Source organism: Magallana gigas, chromosome 5, assembly GCF_963853765.1.
Source record: "Magallana gigas chromosome 5, xbMagGiga1.1, whole genome shotgun sequence".
NCBI classification, from domain to species: Eukaryota; Metazoa; Mollusca; class Bivalvia; order Ostreida; family Ostreidae; genus Magallana; species Magallana gigas.
Window position 1 is genome coordinate 49,884,925 of NC_088857.1, and position 25,832 is coordinate 49,910,756.

A 25,832-nucleotide genomic window follows, 5' to 3' on the forward strand; every position below is an offset into this window, starting at 1 on the left:
GTTTTGGAAAAGTTTAAATTTCCCTTTTTTTTTTTTTTTTGCTAGTCAAGATTTTTTGGATGAGTTTGGCCCCTCAAAAACGATGCTACATGCCTAATTATGAAGTATAACGATGTTGATTTTTTTTTCAATGTCATTGACAAGACCAGCGACTTATACATGCAAAGGTAAATTGCATCGGGATCGATATTACACCACAATCTTGCGTTTGATTACTGGCGGGAATATTCCGCCATGGATCTGTTGGTTGAGTTTGAGAAAGGATAGATCCATTATTCTTATTGTATAAACGTTAATGGTCGATTGTATTTACGACATATACAGCTATCCACGTTTTAGGCAAAAGAAATCCCTATAATCCTGATGGAAATTGCTGAATTCAGAATGTCTGTAACATTCAGACCTAGTAATGAGGAAGAAGCATGTGAGTATAGCATCCATGAATGGACGAGTCCATGCATTTATATTTCCCTCAGAACTGTTTTCACAATTCGACAACTGATGCAGTATATCGAAGGTCAATTAGCTGAAACAGCGTAAAGACCAATGTAGACCATCGGGCCCGGTCACTATTTTGAGTCCGGGTTGAATTTCCCAATTACGTCCCTACTAAAGGGTAGCATAATCATATCACTGCGGAGATTTAATGAATTTCTCCTTTAAATTTTTTTTTAAAAAGATATGTTTGAAGAAAAATGTATGCAAAGTATCCAAGTAACCATAAGGCCTCTTAATCAAGTTTTATTATATTATGCCTATACCAATTTGAAAAATGCAGTGTAGCAATTCATTGGTCTGCACAATGAATTGATTGATTTAATCTTTGTACACATACAACATGTACAACTGAAGAAATTAGAAGTCCAATGTGATAACTTGCTCTCTTAAAATAACAAGAATATCATCATGACTTGATTTCAGTCATACTTTCTTTTAAAATTAATTGACTCCGAACACAGAAAATATTTTCCCCTCAGCATGGTGAGGAATCTTATTTTTGCTTGAAGGATGTCAAACTTGGTTAGTACCTGTTCTGTAAGGGGACCATTTAGGTTTTCACATCACAAGGTTGAATGTTATGACTATGAAATAACTATGCTCTGTCCCAGATTGTCCTTGCCATCACTTTTTGCTTTGATAATTTGACTTTGTGTCCAAACCATGTTAGTTTACTGATTAGAAATGAAGACTGAAGTCTTTCTGTTTGAAATGCACCCTCTTTTTATCTGGTTGACAGACGTCTAAAAAGTATTAACTTTGCATAGCAAACAACATGAAAATACTGGGATAAAAATGCTGAAAAACCATGCACTATGTTTAAAAATTTGAGATAGATCAAATTAAATATCTCAAATTTTCTCATTCTGAATATTATCGAGAAATCATCATGCTTTCCACAAGCGCATTATAAACTAGGTGTAAACATTTTTCAGCCATTTACCACTAATTAAGCTGTAACATTAGTCTTTGTTTTTAAGATAAAAATATGTCTCTTAGACACATGGATTTGCTTAATTTAAAAAAAAAAGATGTAGAGGGTTAAAAAAATGTCTCAATTAACACAGTTTTTGATACTGAACAGTAATTATTTTATCTACATGTTGATAAACAGGATAATCAAGCTAAAATTATTTGATCATAGAATATATAGTATCAACAATACATATTTATAGTTTTACAAAAGTAAGAAAATCTAGAAATCATTAATGGCAGATTATGGTAGTAATTCAGTCCCTTCTTCGACTGATAAAACCTACAAAATGTACTGTCCCTGTCAATTGAAAGATAATTTTAATAAAGAAACTGAAAATTTTAACATAGAAACTCAAAGTAACACCAATCCTATCAAATTCCAATATTTGTTCCCTCCCTTGATAGCTTTTGTTTACATTTGTTATTGGAAAATCCCTAAAGCTAAAATTAGATCATCATTATCAAGTATTTAAAATGAAAGTACCTCTGTGCAATACAACAGGTAAAGTTTTTGATGCAAGAAATGATGAGCATTATCATTGAATCACAAAATAGAATGTTCTAGAGGTTAAATTGACATTGTTTTGTAATTGCTGATAACAGGTTATATGAAGGTTCACTTTTACTGTACAGTAAAAATCAGCTGATTATCAGTTAGATAATAATTTCCTGAAATTAAATACTGTTTTAGACATTCCGGGAAGATAAACAGAAACTAAAGTGAAAGTTGACTAAGATCTATATTTATAAAGGAATATGACACGCAGTACAAGTCAGTTGTAACCTAGGCTACAAAATGGCTATAACCAGTCAAATATGTAATAATTCATGTAAGTGTTTACTTGTTAAAATTTAATTTGAGTGACTATTGTGCATTTTGTATGAAAATATTGACAAACAGTGGCTTCAATCTTTCATTGTTATTGCAGGTTGTTGAATAGTCAAAAATACTAGTGTGGGTGTCTGAAGACAAGCTATTTCCTGGTTGGTTTTGAGCAATTAAGTGGTGAAATTTGCAACCATGAGTTTTTATGGACGACCACCATTTTGGAATGGACCTCCAGATCGTAAGTTTGTTATTAAAACATCCAATAAAACTGTGCAAATTTTGATAGAATAGTTAGTAGCTAGAGAATTTCAGAAACATGATTTTTAGCATTATTTCAAATTTATGTAAAATCCTTTTTAAATGGGTTTCAATGTCAACTTAAAGCTGACAAAAATAACAACATTAACATAGGAAATTCACAATTCAAGTGTTCATTTTCTAATGACAATATCATACCTATGGTTATATAAAACAGAATAGTTAAATTAGGGTATTTTGTCGAAAATAATGGAGATCCTCCACTTTGGGTCTTAAAATTAGTGAAAAGATGTACTTCAGTGTATAATACTCACACAGAGCTTTCATCAAACTGTGATGGTAATGCAGGGAGAAATCTGGAAGGAAATTTTTATAGATTAATGTCCTGAGAATTTTTACATGTAAATTCAGGATAGTGTTTATGAAACAAATTTTTGAAATCTTGACTTTCTGCATATATAGCTGTAAGTTTTTTTCAGTCAGCTCAATAGGGTGACCCATCACAGACAACAGGTATATAATTATATTCAGGGTGTTACAATGTTTCAATTATTTCTTTGCCTGAAGGAGTATGTCTGTAATAAGTGACAATTTAAGTGTATATATGTGTACAACAATGGTTTCAGTAGGGTAATGGAGGAGGTCTTCCAAAAATAAAGGTGAAACAAGTCTTCAATGAGATGTTTTATTTTAAGTAGTAATATTTAACAGACGCTCCAGCAATTATTCCAATTGTTTAAATATTGCGGTAAACAAACAATGTACTAAGGTTATCTTTTATAAATAAGTTCTCTCTCTCCATTCGACAGCAATGTTTGTGCACATGCAGACCCAGGTTTTCCATCACAAGAAACAGACGGCCCAGCAGGCCTTGAATGGTAACCGGTTACAGCAGGCTCTGGAGCTCTATACCGAAGCCCTGCAAATAGCACAAAGTCTGCCACATTTATTTCCTGAAATTCCAAAAATCCTCAGCAATAGGTCCCTTGTGTACTACAGACAGAGGAAATTTAAACCCGCCCTTGATGACGCAAATCTAAGCATCAATTTGGACCCACTTTGGATTAAGGTAACGCATACACAGAATTGAGCAATTTCTTATCTTTGTGGAAGCATCGGAGTATTTGGTATATAAATTAATGATCATGACAGTTATTCTTTTTTAGCTCACCTGAGCTGAAAGGTCAAGTGAGCTTTTCTTATCATATTTTGTATGTCGTCCGTCTGTCCATATGTCTTCTCATACATCTTCTCCGAACCACTAAGCCAATTTCAACCAAACTTAGCCCAAATGGGGGCCAGGATGGGGCCACAAAGGGGGGGGGGTCTAGTCAAATTTTTCAGGTATGAATATATAGAGTAATTATTTAAAAATCTTATCAGGAACCAATCAGCCAGGAAAGGTGAAACTTATGTGGAAGCCTCCTCGGTTAGTGTAGAGGAATCAGGTGTAAGATGGGGCCACAATGGGGGTCAAACTTTAACATAGGAATATATAAATTAAAGTTTTAAAAATCTTCTTCTTGAAAAATAATTGGCTAGAAAAGCTGAAACTGTTGTGGAAGCATCCTCGGGTAGTGTAAATCAATGTTGTGAAAATCATGACCCCTGGGGGTAGGATGGGGGTCACAAGGGGGGGGCAGATTTTTACATTGGAATATATAGAGAAATCAATTAATCAATTGTTGCTCAGGTGAAAGGTGTGGCCCATGGGCCTCTTTTTATTTTGGTTATAACAACTTTTATAATATAAGTGTTGTAAAATCGGACCAATTTTACTATCGATAATCAAATTGAATTGGCAGCTCACAATCGATTATGAAATCGATTATGTAAACTTTCAAATTCCACCAAAGATTTTTTTTTTTTCATCCTAAGTGAAAGATACCAGCATCAAAGAAAATACCTTTTTTTGTTTATAATTCATATATTCATAATCTTTTTGAATGAACTTATCTTCAAATGAATTAAATATTATATACTTAGGGGCCAACCTAGGGCAAAATTTTAATTTGAATTGGATAAGAAGCATGTCAATAAAAATAAAACAACTTCTAAAATTTGTTAAAACTTATCCAATTTGCGAAATTTAATTGATATGATACATTCATACATTTTATACATTATGTGTTTTGTAATTTTATGAGTTAAATGACTAATAAAATCAGTCCATGTACTTCTGTGTAATTTGGAGGTATTAGGGCAACCCTTTAACCCAATTACAACCGTTATGTAAATGATCTGTTAAATTTTGAAGGCAACTGTAAACAAACAGTTTTATGATTATTTTAGCAATAATTTGGCAGTATTATTAACTAATTACAAGTTTCAAACTATAATTGTAATATCGGCATGAAAAGTAATACCGTATTTTTCCGACGATTAGTCGGTATTTTTTTCCTCTGAAGCAGAGCACCCGACTTATCGTCTTGTTCGACTTGTCGTAGGCTCGATGTCAGAATTTTTTAAAAAATAGCATTAAAAATCTTGGTTTTAATCATCTTGAGTTGGCTGTGTGATTGAAAATTACGTTGTTGAATTCACTGTTCATCTTTAATAATTATCATTTTCACTCATCTGTCAACACTTAAATACATTATAATAACAACAGTTATTAAAAAATGTTACATTGTCTTTAATCAATTAAAAGTTTTACCGTTCTGTTTTTATAAACACATCGTCACGTGGTTTTATGTATCACTAGTAGGAAGATAACATTGCGCAGTAAAATTGAAACCAAGTTTGAATGGAAGAAAATATTGCAGTTTGTCCGGGGGATGTTTTTTTAAATTTAATTATTTTATTTGTAAAGAGTTGTTAGTGGAAAGTATAAATCAGAAATATTAAGTGGTCAAATTCAATCTTAAAATACGTAATCGGCAATTTTCAATACTACTGTTCATACAATAGGGTGACACCGGTTGTGTTAATGATTTTGCCCTAAGGCTGATATCTTTACGGCAATTTCACTCCCTGTGTATATAAAGAGTACCGTTATAAGAGTGATTATAGTTCATTGATTAATTATTGTTCAATTCTTTGATTATTTTTAGATAATTTTTTTAGGAAACGTATGTATGTCGTATATCGTCATTATCAAGTCGTACAAATGATCCATCTATTTCTAACCGTGTCTATGTAAAACAATAGCGTGTAACTGCATTACTGGATACAAAGTAAACAAGTTTCATCAAATCATATAGTAATTGTTAAGCTTTCTGCACTTGAGATCCCCCTTTGAAGTCCAACACGAGACAGGTGCATGCCTATGACACCGGAAATTGTTAAACAAACATTGACCACGCGCCGAGTCAACTGGTGGCTGGTTACGTAATGGCGAATACACTGCCGATAGTCAGAGTGGTTACTTATTTTAATGCTTGGGAATAAAATATGTCTGACAAAGTAAGTTTAGTTTTGCATAACACGCGATATCGGGAATTGTTTAAAATGCAAGCGACTTTGTAGAAGTTGCCGGTATTTGAAAATTTGATGCATAAGTATAAAGCGTAATTGTTTAAATGTTAATCATTAATAATAATTGGTAGCAATATCGGTGATATCGTGGCATCATACACTGATAATGTTACTGCAGTTTTATAGGCCATTTTGAAGTGATAAGATCGACGTATGGTCTGAGATCGACGTATCGTAGGATTTTGTTAAAAATTTGACTAAAAATGGGCAATTCGACGAGTCGTCCGCATCAACGAGTCGTCGGGAAAATACGGTAAACATTGGTTGTAATTTTCAATGCACAGTATCACCCGTTTTTATAACCCATGAAGATAAGACAGTCACAAGTTTTTTCACAACAGGGGTAAACTGAGCTTGGGAAAGCGTCTTATGAATTTGATAATTATCATTTATTGCCTTTCGGTTTAATTAACACGATCTTAAACTCGGAATACAGGGCAACTTCAACTTCTCTTTTGGAGGAAATTCCGGCGAAGTTACCGATCGCAAAGCAAGTTGTCCCTAGGTTGGTCACTGTATAATGATACTTTAGTCATTTTATGGATATTGCTATGCAATAAAAGGTTACCTGTCACGTGACTGAATTTTAGCGACTATTGATGATATAAAATTACTATTAATTGTCGCTGACCTGCTGCCTTTAGCGACTTTAGTGACTATCGTAACAACACTATATAATATACATGTATATGGACATGTGCCAATACACATGTACTATGCTCTACAGTACCAATCAGACACAACCTACATGTAACACCAAAGCAGACCCCAAAAGCTGACCTTTTGTTTTTTTATCACCTGTAAGCCTGCCCCTTGTGTATTCTAAATAAAAATGTAGAGACATTTAGTCATTTTTTCAGTAGCAATTTAAGGGTCTGCTTCTGTAATCAGGGTCTGCCTTCTATGTCTGCTTTTGGACTGCTGGGGGTGAGCTTTGGGTCCGCCTTAGCTGACCCAAAGCAGACCCTCAGCAGACAAAGAAAGCAGATCCTGGTTGTGTTGTCTGTATTCAGGCAAGTTAATACATTTGTATATTCTCAAATAGAGTTTTTTTTAGTTGAACTTCTCAAAATGGAACCATTATAAGTGAGGCCGATAAAAAGTCTTCTGTTTTAAATAAATGCATTTTCAAAAGCCAGTTTTAATCAAGAAGACATTTACTTTATCATCATCTTTGTGATAATCCAGGGATACTGGCGAGCAGCGCAGGCCCACAAGGAACTGAGACAGGTGGACTTTACATTGAGTGCAATCATAAATGGATACAATGTGGCCGTCAGTCAGGAACAGGAGGAGGAGATCATTAGTTTCCTGGTGGAAATTGTCTCCATCATCATTACACTCAGATGTAAGTGATTATCTTCCTTTACATTCAATTCCTTTAATTCAAACGTCTTTGTTTCATGTTAAATAATTTCTCCAAGAAGCTTCAAGATTCACTTTCTCTGAAACAAATATCTCATCAGAATAAAGATCATATAATTCATATTTAAAGACAGTGTTGAATCAAGTTTGTGCAGCCTGTCATTGATAAAAATAAAATAGAATGTTAATTGAAAATAGGGTCATTTTCAGATGACCCCCAAAACATTCTGGAGAATTCAGAAATTCATCCAAGCAGTATTCAGACACAAAGAAAACTGCTGCAGCGATTAGCCAGCAACAACTGTTGGGAGGGGGTCAGTCTGCTGGTGATGGGCGTCCACGCCGGTCCTCCCAGTACCCTGGATGCATCCGCAGCTAGCTGCCCGGTAGATAACCTCTCGGTTGGAAATCTTCTGAAGAATATCACCATACCAGAATTGAAGAGGTTTGGTGTGGAGTTGGCAGTTTGTCTCTTGAAGAGTGGTGCATCATATGAAGACATTGAACAGAAGATGGAGAAACCTGTAATTCACGTGGGTCTGAAAGTTGCACTTGACACAGGTATGTCTTAATCTGTACCTTTTTTAACTTGGTTATCCAAAAGAAAATCTGTTAATTGAAATAGTGAAAAGGGGGGGGGGTTACTAAAAGGATACCTCCTATTGTATGGATAACTCCTCCTACAGTTTTTAGCTCACCTGAGCCAAAGGCTCAAGTGAGCTTTTCTGATCACAATTTGTCCGTTGTCTGTCGTTGTCGTCGTTGTCGTTGTCGTCGTCGTCGTTGTTAACTTTTCACATTTTCATCTTCTTCTCAAGAACCACTGGACAGATTTCAACCAAATTTGGCACAAAGCGCCACTAGGTGAAGGGGATTCAAGTTTGTTCAAATGAAGTGCCACGCCCTTTTTAAAGGGGAGATAATTGAGAATTATTAAAAATTTGTTGGTATTTTTCAAAAATCTTCTTCTCAATAACTATTAGGCCAGAAAAGCTCAAATTTAAATGGAAGCATCCTCAGGAAGTGTAGATTCAAAATTGTTCAAATCATGATCCCCGGGGGTAGGGTGGGGCCACAATTGGGAGATCAAGTTTTACATAGGAATATATAGAGAAAATCTTTAAAAATCTTCTTCTCAAAAACTATTAGGCCAGGAAAGCTCAACTTTGAGTGGAAGCATCCTCAGGTAGTGTAGATTCAAGTTTGTTTAAATCATGGTCCCCGGGGGTAGGGTGGGGCCACAATAGGGGGATCGTGTTTTAAATAGGAATATATAGAGAAATCTTTAAAAATCCTCTTCTCAAAAACTATTTGGCCAGAAAAGCTCAACTTTGAGTGGAAGCATCCTCAGGTAGTGTAGATTCAAGTTTGTTTAAATCATGGTCCCCGGGGCTAGGGTGGGGCCACAATAGGGGGATCGTGTTTTAAATAGGAATATATAGAGAAAATCTTTAAAAATCCTCTTCTCAAAAACTATTTGGCCAGAAAAGCTCAAATTAAAATGGAAGCATCCTCAGGTAGTGTAGATTTAAGTCTGTTCAAATCATGATCCCCGGGGGTAGGGTGGTGCCACAATTGGGGGATCAAGTTTTACGTAGGAATAAAGATAAAGAAAATCTTTAAAAATCTTATTCTCAAAATCTATTTGGCCAGATAAGCTAAAATTAAAATGGAAGCATCCTCAGGTAGTGTAGATTCACGTTTCTTTAAATCATAGTCCCCGGGGGTAGGGTGGGGCCACAATTGGGGGATCAATTTTTACATAAGAGTATATCGAGAAAATCTTTTAAAAAATTTCTTTTAATAACTATTTGGCCAAGAAATCTCAAATTGGCGTGTAACCATTCTCAGATAATGTAGATTCAAGTTTGTTCAAATCATGGTCCCTGGGGGTAGGGCGGGGCCACAATGGGGGATACATTCTTATATATAGAGAAAATCTTTTAAAGTCTTCTTCTCAAAAGTATTAGGCCAGGAAAGCTCAAATTTGAGTGGAGGCATCCCCAGATCATATAGTTTCAAGTTTGTTTAAATAATAGTCCAGGGGTAGGGTGAGGCCACAATGGGGGATGAAATTTTACATAGGAATATATAGAGAAAATCTTTAAAAATATTCTGGGAAAGTTTTTTGGTCCAAAACTCAGTACTTAGTGTGAAAGCACAGGTTATGAGATTAAAGGTAGATTTAAGTTTGATGAAACCATGATTCCCTAGAGAATAGTGGGGCCACGAAATGGGGGGGGGGGGGGTATATAGGAATAGAGAAAAATCTTAGAGGTACAACAACAAAAGGGGCTTAGTATTTACCAAAAAATAAGAGGTGGATAAAAATTGGCAGATTTTCAATTTTTTTTAGCAAGATCTACTGTACTCAGTTGTCATGATATTTTGATACTGTAATGCTAATTTGATCAGAATTAAGGCAATTGTTGCTCAGGTGAGCGATGTGGCCCCTGGGCCTCTTGTTAACATAGGAAGTTGTTGTTTTGCAGATCAATTGTACATGTTTTGCATGTTGCTACGATTTTGATTTTGATAAGTTATCAAAAAAATACCACCTGTTGAACTTGGTTATTTTCTCGTAGAATATTGCATATAAGGTACCCAATTTCTCTGGATGGTAGTGTTCATCAATGCAGAGTTGACACATGGATTATGAATACTGTTCACACTACAAAAACTAGTTTTCCTGTCACATTGACAGCTTTTCTCTTGTCTCAATGGCACTGATATTTATAAAGCAATCTTTAATTTATAAATAATTATGTCACACCAATACAAACAGTACCCTTAAAGTTTAAATAAGGAAATATAATTTTTTTTCTTTAATCTAGATATACATGGAACAAGGTGGCAGAAATATCACTATACTTTTAGAGTTAAATAAAAAAATAAAAGAATGATAGTAATTTTTATTGCAATTCATTGGATGTTGATTTTACACAGGAAATATCAGTTTGATAAAACTGATGTTCAGTCAGTATTTGAAAACACCAGAGACAAAGGATGCTTTGGACAGGGAGGGTAGAACAGCATTTCATGTACTGGTGCATTCTGGGAAAATCAATGATTCCATTGGCGAGACCCTGCTTCGCCTCCTGATTAACAATGGCTGTCAATCATCCATCCCAGACAGGAACGGCAAACTTGCCATCGATTACCTCACACCAAATGATCTTGGCTTCAGTATCTTGTCCACCACCACAAAAGTTGCAGGTACTTAAAATGTTTTGTCTAATTGAATAAAGAGGATTTGTCTTATCCATATAGTGTTATTTTCACAAAGTGTAGTTTTTAGAGTGATTTGCAATCCTAAATTTCAATTGATAAGAAAAAAATTCAGGAAAATTTGGCTAGGAGAGCTCATATACTATGGGCGCTTTTCATTAGCATTGCCTCACCGGCGACATGATCGGGAAACGGTGACGTAAATTTAAATGGCAATGTCAGGATGCTCCAACGAGGACGATTGCAGCTTAAAACTGATACTTATCTCAAAATTTGGTCCAGACATTTTGGCTTTTTGGAGTTTTAATGTTTTTAGGTCACCTGAGTCACTCAGGGGACCTATTGCAATTGGTCTTCGTCCGTCGTCGTGCGTCCTGCGTTAACAATTTTACATTTTTAACTTCTTCTTGAAAACTACCAGGCCAATCGTTACCATTTTTGGTGTGAAGCATCTCTATGGTAAGAAAAATCTAAATTGTGAAATTTATGGCTCTACCACCCCTGGGGTGCCACGGGTGGGGCCAAATATGCAAAAAAAGCCAAATTTTCAAAAATCTTCTTCTCTACTCCCACGCATGTGAGGAAAAAACTGATTGCATGGTTATGATGTCCATGAGGCCCTCTACCAAAATTGTGAAATTTATGGCCCCTGGGTCGGGGGTTTCAGGCTCTAGGGTGGGGCCAATATGGCCATATAGTAAAAATGTATTAAATCTTAGAAAATCTTCTTCTCTACTACCATATATATTTTAAAAAAACTAAATGCATGATTATGATGTCCATGAAGCCCTCTACCTAAATTGTGAAAGTCATGACCCCTGGGTCAGGGGTTCAGGCTCTAGGGTGGGGCCAATATTGCCATATAGTAAAAATGTTTTAAATCTTAGAAAATCTCCTTCTCCACTCTCATATATATTTGTTAAAAACTAAATGCATGATTATAATGTCCATGAGGCCCTCTACCAAAATTGTGAAATTCATGACCCCTTTGTTAGGGGTTCAGGCTCTAGGGTGGGGCCAATTTTGCCATATACCGTAGTAAAAATGTATTAAATCTTAGAAAATCTTTTTCTACTCCCATATATATTTGTTAATAACTAAATGCAATGTTATGATGTCCATGAAGCCCTCTACCTTAATTGTGAAATTCATGACCCCTGGGTCAGGGGTTCAGGCTCTAGGGTGGGGCCACTATGGCCAAATAGTAAAAATGTATTAAATCTTAGAAAATCTTCTTCATCACTCCTATATATATTTGTTAAAAACTAAATGCATGGTTATGAAGTCCATGAGGCCCTCTACCAAAATTGTGAAATTCATGACCCCTTTGTTAGGTGTTCAGGCTCTAGGGTGGGGCCAATATTGCCATATAGTAAAAATGTTTTAAATCTTAAAAAATCTTCTTCTCTACTCCCACACATGTGGGCAAAAAACTGAATACATGGTTATGATATGCACAATCTCCTTTACCTAAATAGTGAAATTCATGGCCCCTGGGTCAGGGGTTCAGGACATGAGGGGGGGGGGGGGCAATATGGCAATATAGTGTTAATGCATATAATGATTAAAAATCTTCTTCTCTATTCTCACACATCTGTATAAAAAAAACTGACTAATAATTATGTTTACAAGGAAGTCCTCTACTGAAATTTTTATTTTCATGTCCTCTTAGGTATGGGATTTGACTCTAGGGCAGAGCCAAAATGGAGGTATAGATGTTAATGCATATAACGTTAAAAAATTATCTTCTTTACTCCTACACACCTGAAAGGAAAACTGAATTCATGATTTTGTAGACCAGATCTTTTAGTTTTTCACCAAAATTATAGGTTTCACAGTTCTTTTTGAAATGTGGTCGTCATTACAAATTTATAATTTTTCTACTCCAGTATGAAACCAAATTAATTAGATGCATATATGAGACTCCATGACAAGTTTGTGTATGGGTTATATGCTACTCAGGTGACCGTTAAGGCCAATTGGCCTCTTGTTTGATGAAGTAGGACAAACTCTAGTGACAGAAATTCAGTTTTGTAAAATTTAGTAACCTAGGCGCCATATTGTCTTCTTATCGGCAAAGATAAAATGCATTGCCACAATTGCTCGCTGGGGACGCTTGTTCCAGCATTCAGTGACGAGTTCAACACCAGAAAATCCAGCAATGCTGATTAAATGGAAAGCACCCTATGTACCAACTGATTGTTCTCCAGCAACTCTTGAGAAATGTTACAAACTAAGGTTTAGATCACATGACAATTCTATTGCAGGTAGCCATGTGAAGATCAAAGTCAGAGAGATGAAGGAGAAAGGAAATGCAGCATTTAAAAACAGAGAATATGAGGAAGCCTTGATTTTCTATAACCGAGCTATATCCATGATGAAAGGTTATGAAAATTTGACTCGTGAGGCAGCAATAGTGCTAACTAACCGATCAATTGTTCACTCTAACCTACATAGTGTAACAGAGGCCTTGGAAGATGCTGAAGAAGCAGTCAGGTGTGACCCAACATGGATGAAGGTTTGTCAAATCAACCAAGTCTCTTTAAAATATTTTCCATGAAGCAACTTAAGTTCAAATGTATCTTTTTAGGTTCTGCATTTTTGAAATATATGCTGTTATTTCAGGCACACTGGAGAAGGGGCTTAATTTTAAGACAGAAGAAGCTATTCCGAGAGTCTTTTAGTGCCTTTTTGGAGGGTTATCGGAAAGGAGATGGCACTGTTTCAGAAAAATTGAACATTCTTGTGGAAGCTGTTGCATCCTTTTCAAATATCACAGGTTTCTTTTTGACTGTTGAGGATTTGAAAATAGAATGATTGTTTTGAATATTCATCTAATGATACATACACCAGGTATTCAAAGTCAATGACTCGTTAAGATGCAATTTACCTGCATTACATTACAGAAAAGCAGGAGTTGGAGGCTAGTTACAAAGGTCTATGTAAAGTTAGCAGTGAAGTGTGGCTGGAGGTCCTGACTAGACTGAGTGCCCGAGGGGAATGGGCGGCCATCAGATACCTGGTCCTGGGCATAGACTTCCAATATATTAATGGTACGCTGTGCATAGTTTCTCCTTTGTGATTGGCAATTGTCAGTCTTTCTTATATCTTGCTCCATGTGGAGAGTTGGTTTTCTTATAATGCCCAATATTTTGTACTGTAGAACTTATTACACATCAGCTTGACATTTAGAGATATTTTGCTAATTGTTGTTATCTTTTATGATTTCTTTGTTTTAGTTTAAACATTGGCAGAACAGAGTCAAAATTTAAATAAATTAAATTTCATTTGTGTAGACAGATCAATATAGAAGTTGTTTTACTGTTTCTAGGAGAAGTGACCCCAAGTGGTTTAGCGAGAGATGCAGATTTGCAAGGGATTACCTATAGCTCACTGTTCCAGTACCTGGAAAGCCATGAGGATCCGACTTCCCTGAGTGGGTGGATCAGCCCTTTAGTCCTGTTCCTTATTACACAGAGGGGAGGCCTAGTAACATTACTGAGATTCCGAGCATCGGAGGAGGACACACCTTTCTCTGCTGCTGTTAGATTTTGTGCACTAACGGGTAAAGTCATGGTGTCTTACTCATAGAATAATGATAGGAATAGGAATATGTTCTGATCTATTCTACGAAGAAACAAAATGCTTCTAAAACATCTTCGTGCTTTGCACATGTTGATTGGTTTCTAATCCTTTGTTGTGACTTGAGAGAAACTTTAACAAAATGGAGAATTAGCCTTAAAAATGAAAAAGGTTTAATGTACACTTGTACGTACATGTATATCAATAATGATGAAAGTTTAACTCCACAAATCAAATTTATCCACTACATGTATGGGGAATTAGCCTTAAAAATGTCAAAGGTTTAATGTACACTTAAATAATGATGAAACTCTACGTCATTGATGTCTTGAAACTTACAGGATATCTGTTTGTTTTTAATCACTTTAATTCATGGGAGCTGAAAAAAGCAATTGTTTTTATTTGAATTTTCAGCATGTATGCATTGTAAGTACATTATCTCATGGCTTGTGATTAAAGTTGATTATATTTTTATTCAGGAGACATTGCATTATTACAAAACATGCCAGGTAAAGAAAGGCCTGAGATGAGCGAATTTGTGGACGGTAGAGGGGATTCCCCTTTCCACACTCTCTTTAAGATGTCCCGTTGTCCTCAGGGAAAGCTCCTGGCCACCATAGTGAGACTGCTGCTCCAGAAGGGCGTGTCTCCAACAGTGCGTGACCAAAGTCAGCTTCTACCCATTGACTACGTGAATCCCAGCAATAACAAAGAGGTGTATGGCATACTGAAGAAATACACACAACGTGAGTTTATGCAGTAGAACAGGTCTCTATAAGATCCTCAAAAAATTCTCAAAAACAATTTGTGTAGTGATTAACATGAAAAAACTGTATAATAATAATGATACTACCAAAGTATGTGTACAATTTCAGATTGAATGCTTTTACTTGATACTTTATGAATTATGATTCATCAATACAAAAGGATTTATTTTGTTCAGGTGCTCATTGTGGCTATGAATATTAAGTTAACAAACTCTGAAAGACAAATATGTAACCATAGTTGCTAAAAGAGTTTTATTGCCTTAATTTCATAATCATGGAATTTAACTTAACATTACATTAGAGAATATTTTATCATAGAATATAAAAAGAATTTGTTGTTTCAGCCACAAAAAATGTTAAACCAATAGAGAAAGCCAAAGAGAAATTACCAGAAAAGTCACAGACCTCAAAGACTATTGCTAGACCTTCATTGTTCGAGAGTAAACCTGAAAGGGCTAAGAAACCCCCGCTAACAAAAACCAACCCCAAGGTGCAGGAACTCAAATCTGCAGCCAATGAGATGTTTAAGAACGGAGCCATTCCTATTGCTTTAGATATGTATACAAATCTCTTGAAATACATATTTGAGAAGTGCCAAGGTGAAGTGGATAATCACGAGATAGCTGTTATTTATGGAAATCAAGCCGAGTGCCTGTTGAAAATGGGTCTCTATCAGGAAGCTTTAAATGCAGCAATAGAGAGTGTCAGCTATGATGGGCACTGGTTTAAGGTAATATCACAAGTTTTTTTTGTTCGAAAGTAATATCATTGGATAGATTTTTTTGTTCTAACCATAACTACAGAAAAAGTATTTTTTCTATCCTAAAACCATGGGAAGAAGACAGAAACACCCAGCTCATTAAATTAAGATCATACATCACCACACATTATTATAGATCCTATACATGTACAGGGTTGTCTCTAAGACCTGGGGGGCGGGAAATTCCCCCGCCTAAAGTGACGTAATTACCGGCTATTTTTGCATTTCAAACACAATCTAGCTTTAAGCTAGACCCCCAGAACCCCTTCTACTTTATTTCTTCCTTCTTCAATTTTTAGAGACAACCCTGCATGTACTGTAGATTCCTTATTTTACGCGAGTACTTTATTCCACGATTCAACGGTTTTCAATCAAATTGCGAGAACATTAAATCGGGAATGCTGATATTTTATCATAGATTAATGTAGTTTACATATGTCCGAAAATTAAAAGCGAGATTTTGAAATTCGCAAGACTGGCTTTTCGCTTTTAATTAGGAATTTACAGTATATTAAATGTGTATACTAGGGTTAGTCAACCCACTAATTTCCAATAATTAATAAACAGTCACATCTAAGAGTTGGAAAAGTTCAAGCAGCGATGGGCAGATTTGAGGGGGCCCTCCAAGCCTTCGGTAATGCCTGCCAGGAACTGGAGGATTCACCAGAAAACTTCAATATTCGACTGGAGATTCTGGCAGAGCTAGCCAGCAGCGTCCCCAAGGAGAAGATCAATGGTCAGTTGTTTATATACTTAGCTTTCATATTTTCCCGTCAGTGTAAAGGAGCAACATTTGTAGTCTGAGTTAGAAATTCTTCCCTTTAATGTAAAATGAACTTCTTCCCTTTAATGTAAAATGAACATCTGCATATATGAAATCATTAAATTATGTACTGGTATTTCATGTTTGTACATTTACTCTTAAAATACAAATTGTGACTTGACCTTGCTGTTCCATTTCTTCAGGACAAATGATGTTGTTGGACTTGAGAGGTTGTAACAAGCAGGCCTGGGCTGTCACAGCTTGTAACCTCATAGCAAGAGGGCAATGGGATAGTGCCAGATTCGCCTATTTTCAGCATTCCAGAAGACCAGCCCATAGAGATGTAGATGATATCAATGAGGTCAGGGTCAATTTTCAGCCTCTGTGCGACCTTCAGCGGATTGTTCGTGAGAAATGGGTGATGGACTTGATAATTTTTTTGATCTATAGAGGAGCGGACTACCACACAATAAGTCTGGAGAGAGGAGACACATATTTTCATGCTGTGGTTCGGATGACCCTTGTAACTAGTAAGGGATTTTAGGAAACTTACAAATTATTTTTTATTTATTGAAAGTGGAGTAGGCTTAGAAATATTTACATGTAAGATGGCTTTATTTTCTTATGCCTCATTGACCACATTATTGGACCATTTTTTCTTGCCTTTCAGTCTATATTTCTGCTAGATTAATGACTTAATCAACTTAAATATTCAAGTTCTCCAATAAAACAAGTACCTGCTTTAACAGATACTGTTCTTAAATGTTTATTCTAATTAGAAAGAACCTGTTTAGACTTTCAAAATATATAATGTGACTTATAATTGATATTTCATCAGGGCCCCGCTCTGCGGGCGCCCTATAGTGATCAGTCTGTCCGTCCATCTGTCCGTCTGAGATCTCTTGTCCGAGCATATCTTCCCTCCCCTTGACTCATACTTCACCCACAAAGTGCCTTTGGGTAAAGGGTGTGCAGTGACCTTGAATGATGTTTGTAGGTTAAGTGTCAAGGTCGTATTTAATTATGCAAAATCAACATTAACAGAGCTTTTGGGTTAATGGTGTGCAGTGACCTTATAATTTGAACCAAGTCAATGTGACAGTCATAGCAGATCTCTTTATGATCAGTTTTAGACTCTAAATTATTTCCCATTTGCTTAATCTTGCTCAGGTTGAACAAAAATGCCTGTATGTAAGGGGTTATAAGATTGAATAAAACAATTTATGCCAGCTGGAAAATTTCTTAGTTATAGGCAAGGTCAAAGAAAAATTCTCTGAAATGCTCTTCATCCTATTGTCCATTATTTAAGCGGGGCCCTCTGAGATGGTCACCATCTCAATGTTGTCTAGTTAGTTTTGTTTCGATCAATCTTTTATTTCCTCCGTTCAGACATTATGGAACTGTTCAATCTTTTATTTCCTCCGTTTAGATATTATGGAACTGTTCAATCTTTTATTTCCTCCTTTCAGACATAATGGAACTGTTCATTTTTTTGATTTCCTTTGTTCAGACATTATGGAACTGTTAAATCTTTTATTTCCCTATGTTCAGACATAATGGATCTGTTCATGATCATGCTGGATAAGGTGAGTAAAAACCATGACCAGAATCTCCAGGACAACCAGGGAAACACAGCCCTGCATGCTGCCACACGACAGGACGGGGCCCAGCCTCACTTCAGATTCCAGGTCATCTCGATTCTGTTGGAGATTCAGGTCAACCCTATGATGAAGAACAAGGCGGGGAAACATGCAGTCCAGTACCTCCCTCGGGGGGAGCTCCAGGCCGTGACTCTACTCCACCAGGCTATGGCGGATCAGGAAGGTTGGTGTAGCTTGTGTATGTGAGTGAGACACAGAATCTTCATTTGTTATAAGCCATTGACGGATTTGTTTTGTACTTAGGAAATTCATTGCCAGTTTCATGGACAAATTTTCTTATTTCAAATTAAAGTTATTTGAATTCTGTTGCATAAATTTTAATACCAGTTTTCTACTACGTGTACAGTACTACTTGTAAATTCTTCTGTTGCACAACTTTTTATTAGTGTGCCTGCAAAGGTCCTAAATGATTTCAATCATCTTTTAAGATATTTATCTCTACTTCAGCTATAGAGAAAGAAATACAGAAAAAGAAACAACGACAGGAACAAGAGAAGCAAAGACTGGAGAAACTGAGGCAGCAGGAGGAACGACAGAGACAGAAGGAAGAGAAACGGGAGGAGGGGGAGAGGAAGCGGCTAGAGAGGGAGGAGGCGGAGAGGAAGCGACAGCTTCAGAACCAGAGGAAGGCCGAGGAGGCCAGGTAATAATCTCTCTGTAGGACCTAGGGACCATAAAGTCTTTATGAAGCTTGAGGACTGAATATCTATATAAATTCATGATTAGCAACCTGTAAAAGTCTACATGGATCTCACCATGTCTTATGCATTTATGTAGTTATTTTAACCACATATACTTGATGATTTAGTAATCATTTACCTTTTTGAATTTTCATAGACCAAAAACAAGAAATTTACAAGCTGACACATTAATTAAGTTGTAATGTTTTGGTGGTTTCTACTATACATGCCCCTTTTTTTTTTATTTTTACAGGAAAAGAGAGCCTATGAAAAATTTGACATTGGATTGTGAATGTTGTGAGCCAACGATAGATGAAGCAAAAGCATTACTGCAGAAAAACAACATGAGACATGCATATTTGCGCCTAGCGGAAGTATTAAAGAAAGACCACAAGTCTGAGAAGCACAAGAAGATGGAGAAAAAAGCATTAGAAATTGTAATTACCTCCCTTGGAAGATCACTTAACCCAGGTATTCTTATGAGTTACCTAGAGACATTTTTACCATTAGTCAGAATATAAGTGTGATTGTGCCATTATATGATTAACTTCATGAAATTCAAGTTTTTGCATTTTCTTATTCATCCATTTCTTTTCTTTCTTCAGAAATTCCAGATAAACTTGCCAAGATATCTGACAAACTTTATGAACAGATCATCAATGGTTTAGCAGCCAATGAGAAGTGGAGACAAATGTATTTCACAGTCAAAGAACGCCAGCTTCACTATGGAGACTTGTCTCTTCCCAACTTTGCCAAATCTATGTCCCTAGCCAAGGTCATCCGACACTCGTCTTTCCAGGGGTCAGAACAACTGTTGGTTGACGTAGTAGACTGCATGCTGAATGGAGGAGCTGTGTTAGATAAAGGCATGCCTTGTTGTCGCCTTCTTATAAATTTAGTGTCTTTCCAGAGAAAGAAACTTATTGCTTTGGGCTTGTCAGTCAGTAGAAGATTAATAGATCAGTTAACCATACAGCATATAACTCATCTTATTCTGTTTATCATAGCCAGTTATCAAACTTTATTAATAATAATTAGCTATTATGTTTTGTTTCTGAAACTTTTATGATTTGTTTAGCTTTTTATAGTCTAATTCTAATATTCTAACTTAAAATTTATTCTTGATTTATTTTATTTATTATAAGATTTATCTTTAAAAACTTCAATATAATAGCTATATGATGAGCTCTAGGCCTCTCTTTAATTTCAATATTCATTTGGTAACATTTACATATGTGACAGTTTATAATATCTAGTTCAGGGTTAGGTCTGAAATTCTCTATAAATATTTTCATTTGACACTTGTGTACACATTACAGATGGAAAGTTGGCCATTCTTGCTGCTGTACAGGAGTGTCAATTCAAAGTATTGGAAGTTTTGTTGAAGTCAGGTGCAAACCCAGTCCATCTCACCATTAATCACGGGGACACACCCATTCATGCTGCTCTGTCTATAGCCCTGGAAAGAGACAAAGGTCAGAATAGGATTCAGATATAAGTTAAAAATTACTTTCATTTCTTACTTTAATTTTATGATACATTTGCATTCTAGAATTTCAGTTGAAACTTTACAATAAATGACCTAACAATTCAATGTCATATTGACATAAAATTTAACTATATATTAAACTCACAATATAAGATGTTTTTAGTTATTAATCTAATGTGAAGGTCAAAAGTCAATCTCAAAATGAGGTCAATGTCATTAACAAAGTAAAACATTTCCTTGGTACTTTGTCATTATTTGTGCTCAAACCATGCGTATCTTTTTGTTTTTCAGGAAATTTTTCGATCTTGAACTATTTCTTTGATTTGTATGAGAAGGATCCAGAGATGTACCCCATTTTAGACCCAGCACAGACAAACTCAGATGGAGACGGTCTATTCCACTTGGTAGCCAAAGCCAAATACAGTGCCACCACTCAGAAGGCAACAGAACTTCTGTGTGACAAGAAGCTGAATGCCTTGGTGTTAAACAAAGAGGGAAAACTTCCTAAGGACTACCTCAACTCCAAGAATGATCGGCGGTTACAGGTATGAGTAATGACTTGTGAAGAAATTTTTCAGAAGTAGTTAATAATTTTTTTCCACTCCTATATCCTTGGTTATTAAAGCCGTAACAAATCTGCCTATTACTGTAAACATATTATGTTTGGCATGTTTTTGGCGAAAATTAGTTTTAGAACAAGTGGATTTGAATTAGCATATTCTTGAATGTGACTATTCTTATACATGTATGCATGACATTTAGTGATGTACTGCATTTAGTGGAAGCTACATTCCGCCAAAAGGGCTATATAGAATACACAGCCAAATGTAGTAGGTTTACAGTATTAACCTCTGTTTCCTTGCTGCAGTTCTTCAGGTTGGCATCAGTTGGAGGTGTAGTGAAGCCTAAGAAGAAACCAAAAGCCAGAACTTTGAGAATCGAGGAATCCAAAACTCAGATAGAAGATCAGAGAGAAGATGATCAAGATCTTGTGTTAGATGAAAGACAAGATGAAACTCCACCCAGATCTGAAGAAATCCGAGATGAAAAATATAAACAGGTTGTCCCCATGCACAAAGAAGTTGTGAAAAGACACATTGAAGAAATGATTTACAATTTACCGGATATTCCTTATTCCATCTTTAATCCAAAAGTAGTTAAAATAGACGAGATTCCAAACTTTCGACAAAAGAAAGAGCCAAGTGAAGAAAAGGACAAATCGGAGGTTAGTATGGGAATTCGGGGTCACACAATGTTTAGTCAATCTGCTTACAGCACACTTATGATCACTGGTTGTCCTTTACTTGTATGTTTTCTCAACTATCACCTCCTAAACTGTTGAACTTGACACAAAGCATAACTCATGAAAAAATGTTTTTAAAAAAATACACTTAATGCTTGTTATAGAAGAATAGATTTGAAGATCTTGAAGGCAATTACAAAAAATGTACCTGTAGCAAAGTGACAAATGAGAACAATTTTTATTCATTTTAAATGTACATGTTTATGAAATTAAAATCATAAAAATAATTTAGAATTGTTTTACTGTAGTAAAGCTAATGTATATCTAAAGTAAGCTGTTTGTGTCACAATTGGGCATTGTTATTTACAAGAGAAGTTTTGCCAGTTGGCAGCTTTTTATAGATATATGCAGCACGAACGATGGTTAATGATAATATTTGTTTGCAAACAGGCACCTGTCAAATCGGAGGAAATGGATGTACAAGAAGTAGAGGAGCCTCAGGAACAAGGGGAGGAGCAGGAAGTGGAGAATGAGGAATTTGAGGTAAGTCAAATGATGCTACAATTTATAGGTAAACCAAATGATGTTACGCTTAAATTATGCTTAAATCTGCAAGAAATACCCCATTGTTTACTACATATAAAACTGTAGCATGGTAAATCAGGCAACCATGTATTAACCCACACTTATTGTTTGACTATAGAAAACATGTACTTTACCTCAAGCATGATAAACATTTATAAATGTACTGTAAATGTTAACTAAATATAACAAGGATAAACTGATGAATCATTTTATATGGGAATTTACATGTATACAAAATTGATCAGGCAGAAAGACATGTATGTATGCAACTTTGTTGTTAACCTTTTTAGATTGATCCCCAAGTCTTTGATAATTTGGAATGGGAAGTAGAGTGTACAGCTGATGTTTGGAAAACACTACGGGACAAAAAAGTTCTCCCTGAGCTGAAGCAGAGAATTATTAGAAAGATCCAGCTCCTGGCTAAAGGGGAATGGACCACTCATCTGTGTAAGGAACTGAAAAATGTCCCACCTACCCTCAAACTGTATGAAGTCAAGCTCAGTAAAGCCAGCAGAATTATCTGGGAATTGGCAATAGCATTTTCACCAAGACTGAGTGAGGATGCAGAACAGAGGCTGCAGTATGCTGAAGATGAGGCAGACCAGCCGGTCCGCGGGGGGAGGATTTACTCGGAGGTTATTAGAGTCTGGGATATTGTGTTTGACCATAACAAGATATTTAAGTCTGTACAGCGCATCATCAAATCCCATTCCAGAGGAGAGGAGTGTATAATTCAAAAAAAGTTAAAAGGAGTCAAACAGGATCAATTCAAGGGAGGGAATGTTAAGAGATTCCCAATGGTCTTTGCTGAGAGTGATTTTGATGTGGATGTTAATGCCCTGAAGGAATATCAAGAAAGCTTGCAGAGATACTACCCTCCAGCCAGTTCAAATGAGACAGAATACCACATTCTGAAATTCTACAATTTCGACTCTAACTTAGTCAGCCATGTTTTGCAAAATCTTGAAGTGAAAGTGGATTTCCCATTCAGGGTGACTGATTTGGAACATGCCATTATCAACCTTAAGTCCAAGGCTCCGATTTTGTTGCTCGGTCGCAGTGGTACAGGAAAGACCACCTGTTGTCTGTATAGACTTTGGAGTCAGTTTGTGTCTTACTGGACTGGGGCAGTAGCTGCTGATTCCAAACTGCTGCCAAGATGTCAGATCTTTCAACAGGATGATGATGTTGTTGATGGTAGGTTAAAAACTGTTACTATGGAGTGAAAAGTCTCAATATCTTGAATCTTTTGAAATAAAAAGATACAATAGATAAAAATTAACAAACGAGTAGGAAATTTTTTGTGAAAATTGCATGAAGTTTAAATTTTTTTGTAATGCATGTAGAAGAAAATGAGGACTCTGAAGAAGACACATCTGAAGAAGAAGCAGCTCCTGCAGAAGCAGCTGAAAATGAGGAAGAAGAAGAAGAGGGCCAGTGGTATGATCATCTCCACCAGGTCTTTATTACAAAGAATGTCGTGCTGTGCAGTGAGGTTCAGAAGAACTTTAAGGAGTTGAGTCATGCCTGTGATGTAGCCAGGAACTTTGTGTCCCAGGAGGAACAACCCCTCCCCCACAGGATCCAGGACCTGGGGGATAACCAGTTCCCCATCTTTATCACCTCCAAGAAACTGCTCCTGATGCTAGATGCCTCACTGAAGGGGCCTTGCTTCTTTGAGAGGAATGAAGATGGAAGTTTAAAGGTAAAGGTCGAAAGTGCAGACATGTTTGTTTCTCCAATGTATTGATTGGTTTTGTGGTAAATTTTTTGTATGAAATCAACTACATTTATCTTAGTTTATTTATAAATCTAAGAGTAGTAGATAAAGATCAACAGTACAGTTAAAAATCTTTGAGATTGATCTGCTTTGCTCCCTGAAATGCAATCCATCTCTGCTGTAAAAATTTCACCCTTTCAAAAAAATGCTTAAAAAGAAGAAAAGTCTTTTGGTTGGAAAGACTCTTCATGTATCTGTTCAGTGTTGCCACAACAGAACAAAATTTTTTTATGTGGGTTTCAGCTCACACTGAAAAAGAATGGGTTTTTATCGGTATGAAACTTTTTTTCTGATTCACACATATAACAGGTTGAAGTCCAGGGATGGGCTGAGTCAGATGGAGCTTTCAGCTTCCTGCCTATGCTAGAGGAAGGATCAGATGATGAAGATGAGGAGGATGAAGATGACCAGTACCAGGACGCTGATGACAGCGAAGATGACGACAATGACCAGGGTACACAGAATCGGTCGCGTAAAAAAGTGGATCCGCGGAGGGAGGTGACCTATGAAGTGTTTGCGGAGGAAGTTTGGCCCCGGATCAGCAAGAAGTGGTCCACACGATACCACCCCTCTCTGATCTGGATGGAGATTATGTCTTTCATCAGAGGATCCTTTGAGGCGCTGTCAAAGCCTTTGGGATACTTGTCAAAGGAAGAGTACTTGGATTTGGGGAGAAAGCGGGCTCCTAATTTCTCTGGGGAAAGGGAACACATCTATGATATTTTCAAGAAATATGACCATTTCAAGAGACAGAAATTCTTGTTTGATGAGACAGATTTAGTTCAAAATGTGTTCAACAGGTTAGTTCTTTGGCCACACATTAATAGATTTCTTTTCCAGGCTATTAATTGTTGAAAAATTAAAATAGTTTACATTACTTTGCTAATCATAACCTTTCCATATCATCTATCAAGCTTCCTTTGCATCTACTTGAACCTTTAGCCACATATTCTATAGTAATCATCAATAGAACTGTATGCATTGACTGGAACCAGCAACCACACAGACAGTAGTAATCATCATTAAAATGTATGATAAAGAATTTCAAATAAAAATAGATTATATTCTCTGTAGGCTGAAGAAAGAGAAAGAGATGAAGTGGATTATCCATCAGATTTATGTGGACGAGACTCAGGACTTTACCCAGGCTGAGCTGTGTCTCCTTCTGAGGGTGTGTCACTCCCCTAACGAGATGTTCCTGACTGGAGACACCGCCCAGAGCATCATGAGGGGTATAGCCTTCAGGTTCAATGACCTCCGCTCCCTCTTCTTCTACGCCAAAAAGTCCATGCATGCCATTGGGAAGTCTTCGGGTGTAAAAGTGCCAAAGAAGGTATTTTTAAATATCTTTACTCCCTTTTGTAGGCTGATTATTTATGATTAAATCTTTTCTAACCAGTTTTGATATGTCTGATTTGATGAAAATTAAAGTAACTGAAATTGTCTTTCATTTACAAATGCCTCATAAGTTATATTTTTTTTCAAATTCAATTTGTTATTGAAAACTTTCAATAGCAATTGCAGGCGTATCCTAGCTATCCTTATTCTGTGATGAGTGTTGGAACACAGGGCTCTACATTAACTTTTTTTCCTACTTGTCCATTTGGACAAGTGACCAAGATATTTACTTGTCCGAACTTCAACTTCACTTGTCCAAAAAATTTTCAATTTTAAAGATCAAATATTGTCAACTTGAAAACTACAGTTCTGTATTACTTAAATAAAGTCATTTATTGATTATTCTTGCCATAATTAATAACCTGACTTCTTAAATAGAAACTTAAAGTTTCTTTCCTAAATGTATTGGTTCCATATAACATTAAACATGATTTGTCAGCTGTAGCTTTGTTATGGCAAATTACAAGACATTTTAAATTTAGCATCAGGTTTTA

The 25,832-nt window shown here is 36.1% G+C and overlaps 1 protein-coding gene across 1 annotated transcript in view; it reads left to right on the forward strand.

The window, feature by feature from the left end:
• The first annotated feature begins 206 nt into the window (after positions 1-206).
• LOC105330100 (TPR and ankyrin repeat-containing protein 1) overlaps positions 207-25,832 on the forward strand; it is a 49,545-nt gene continuing 23,919 nt past the window's right edge. Inside the window, exons 1-26 of the mRNA XM_034449033.2 lie at positions 207-424; positions 2,403-2,540; positions 3,370-3,629; positions 7,226-7,385; positions 7,613-7,963; positions 10,349-10,618; positions 12,898-13,148; positions 13,256-13,409; positions 13,537-13,683; positions 13,962-14,195; positions 14,692-14,958; positions 15,324-15,709; positions 16,307-16,475; positions 16,706-17,032; positions 18,054-18,326; positions 18,611-18,806; positions 19,097-19,314; positions 19,449-19,709; positions 20,163-20,318; positions 20,624-20,877; positions 21,201-21,557; positions 22,026-22,118; positions 22,451-23,357; positions 23,507-23,865; positions 24,250-24,740; positions 25,015-25,273. Of these exons, the coding sequence (XP_034304924.1) occupies positions 2,495-2,540; positions 3,370-3,629; positions 7,226-7,385; positions 7,613-7,963; positions 10,349-10,618; positions 12,898-13,148; positions 13,256-13,409; positions 13,537-13,683; positions 13,962-14,195; positions 14,692-14,958; positions 15,324-15,709; positions 16,307-16,475; positions 16,706-17,032; positions 18,054-18,326; positions 18,611-18,806; positions 19,097-19,314; positions 19,449-19,709; positions 20,163-20,318; positions 20,624-20,877; positions 21,201-21,557; positions 22,026-22,118; positions 22,451-23,357; positions 23,507-23,865; positions 24,250-24,740; positions 25,015-25,273 (6,846 nt within the window). The 5' untranslated portion in view covers positions 207-424; positions 2,403-2,494. The remainder of the gene's footprint in view (positions 425-2,402; positions 2,541-3,369; positions 3,630-7,225; positions 7,386-7,612; positions 7,964-10,348; positions 10,619-12,897; positions 13,149-13,255; positions 13,410-13,536; positions 13,684-13,961; positions 14,196-14,691; positions 14,959-15,323; positions 15,710-16,306; positions 16,476-16,705; positions 17,033-18,053; positions 18,327-18,610; positions 18,807-19,096; positions 19,315-19,448; positions 19,710-20,162; positions 20,319-20,623; positions 20,878-21,200; positions 21,558-22,025; positions 22,119-22,450; positions 23,358-23,506; positions 23,866-24,249; positions 24,741-25,014; positions 25,274-25,832) is intronic.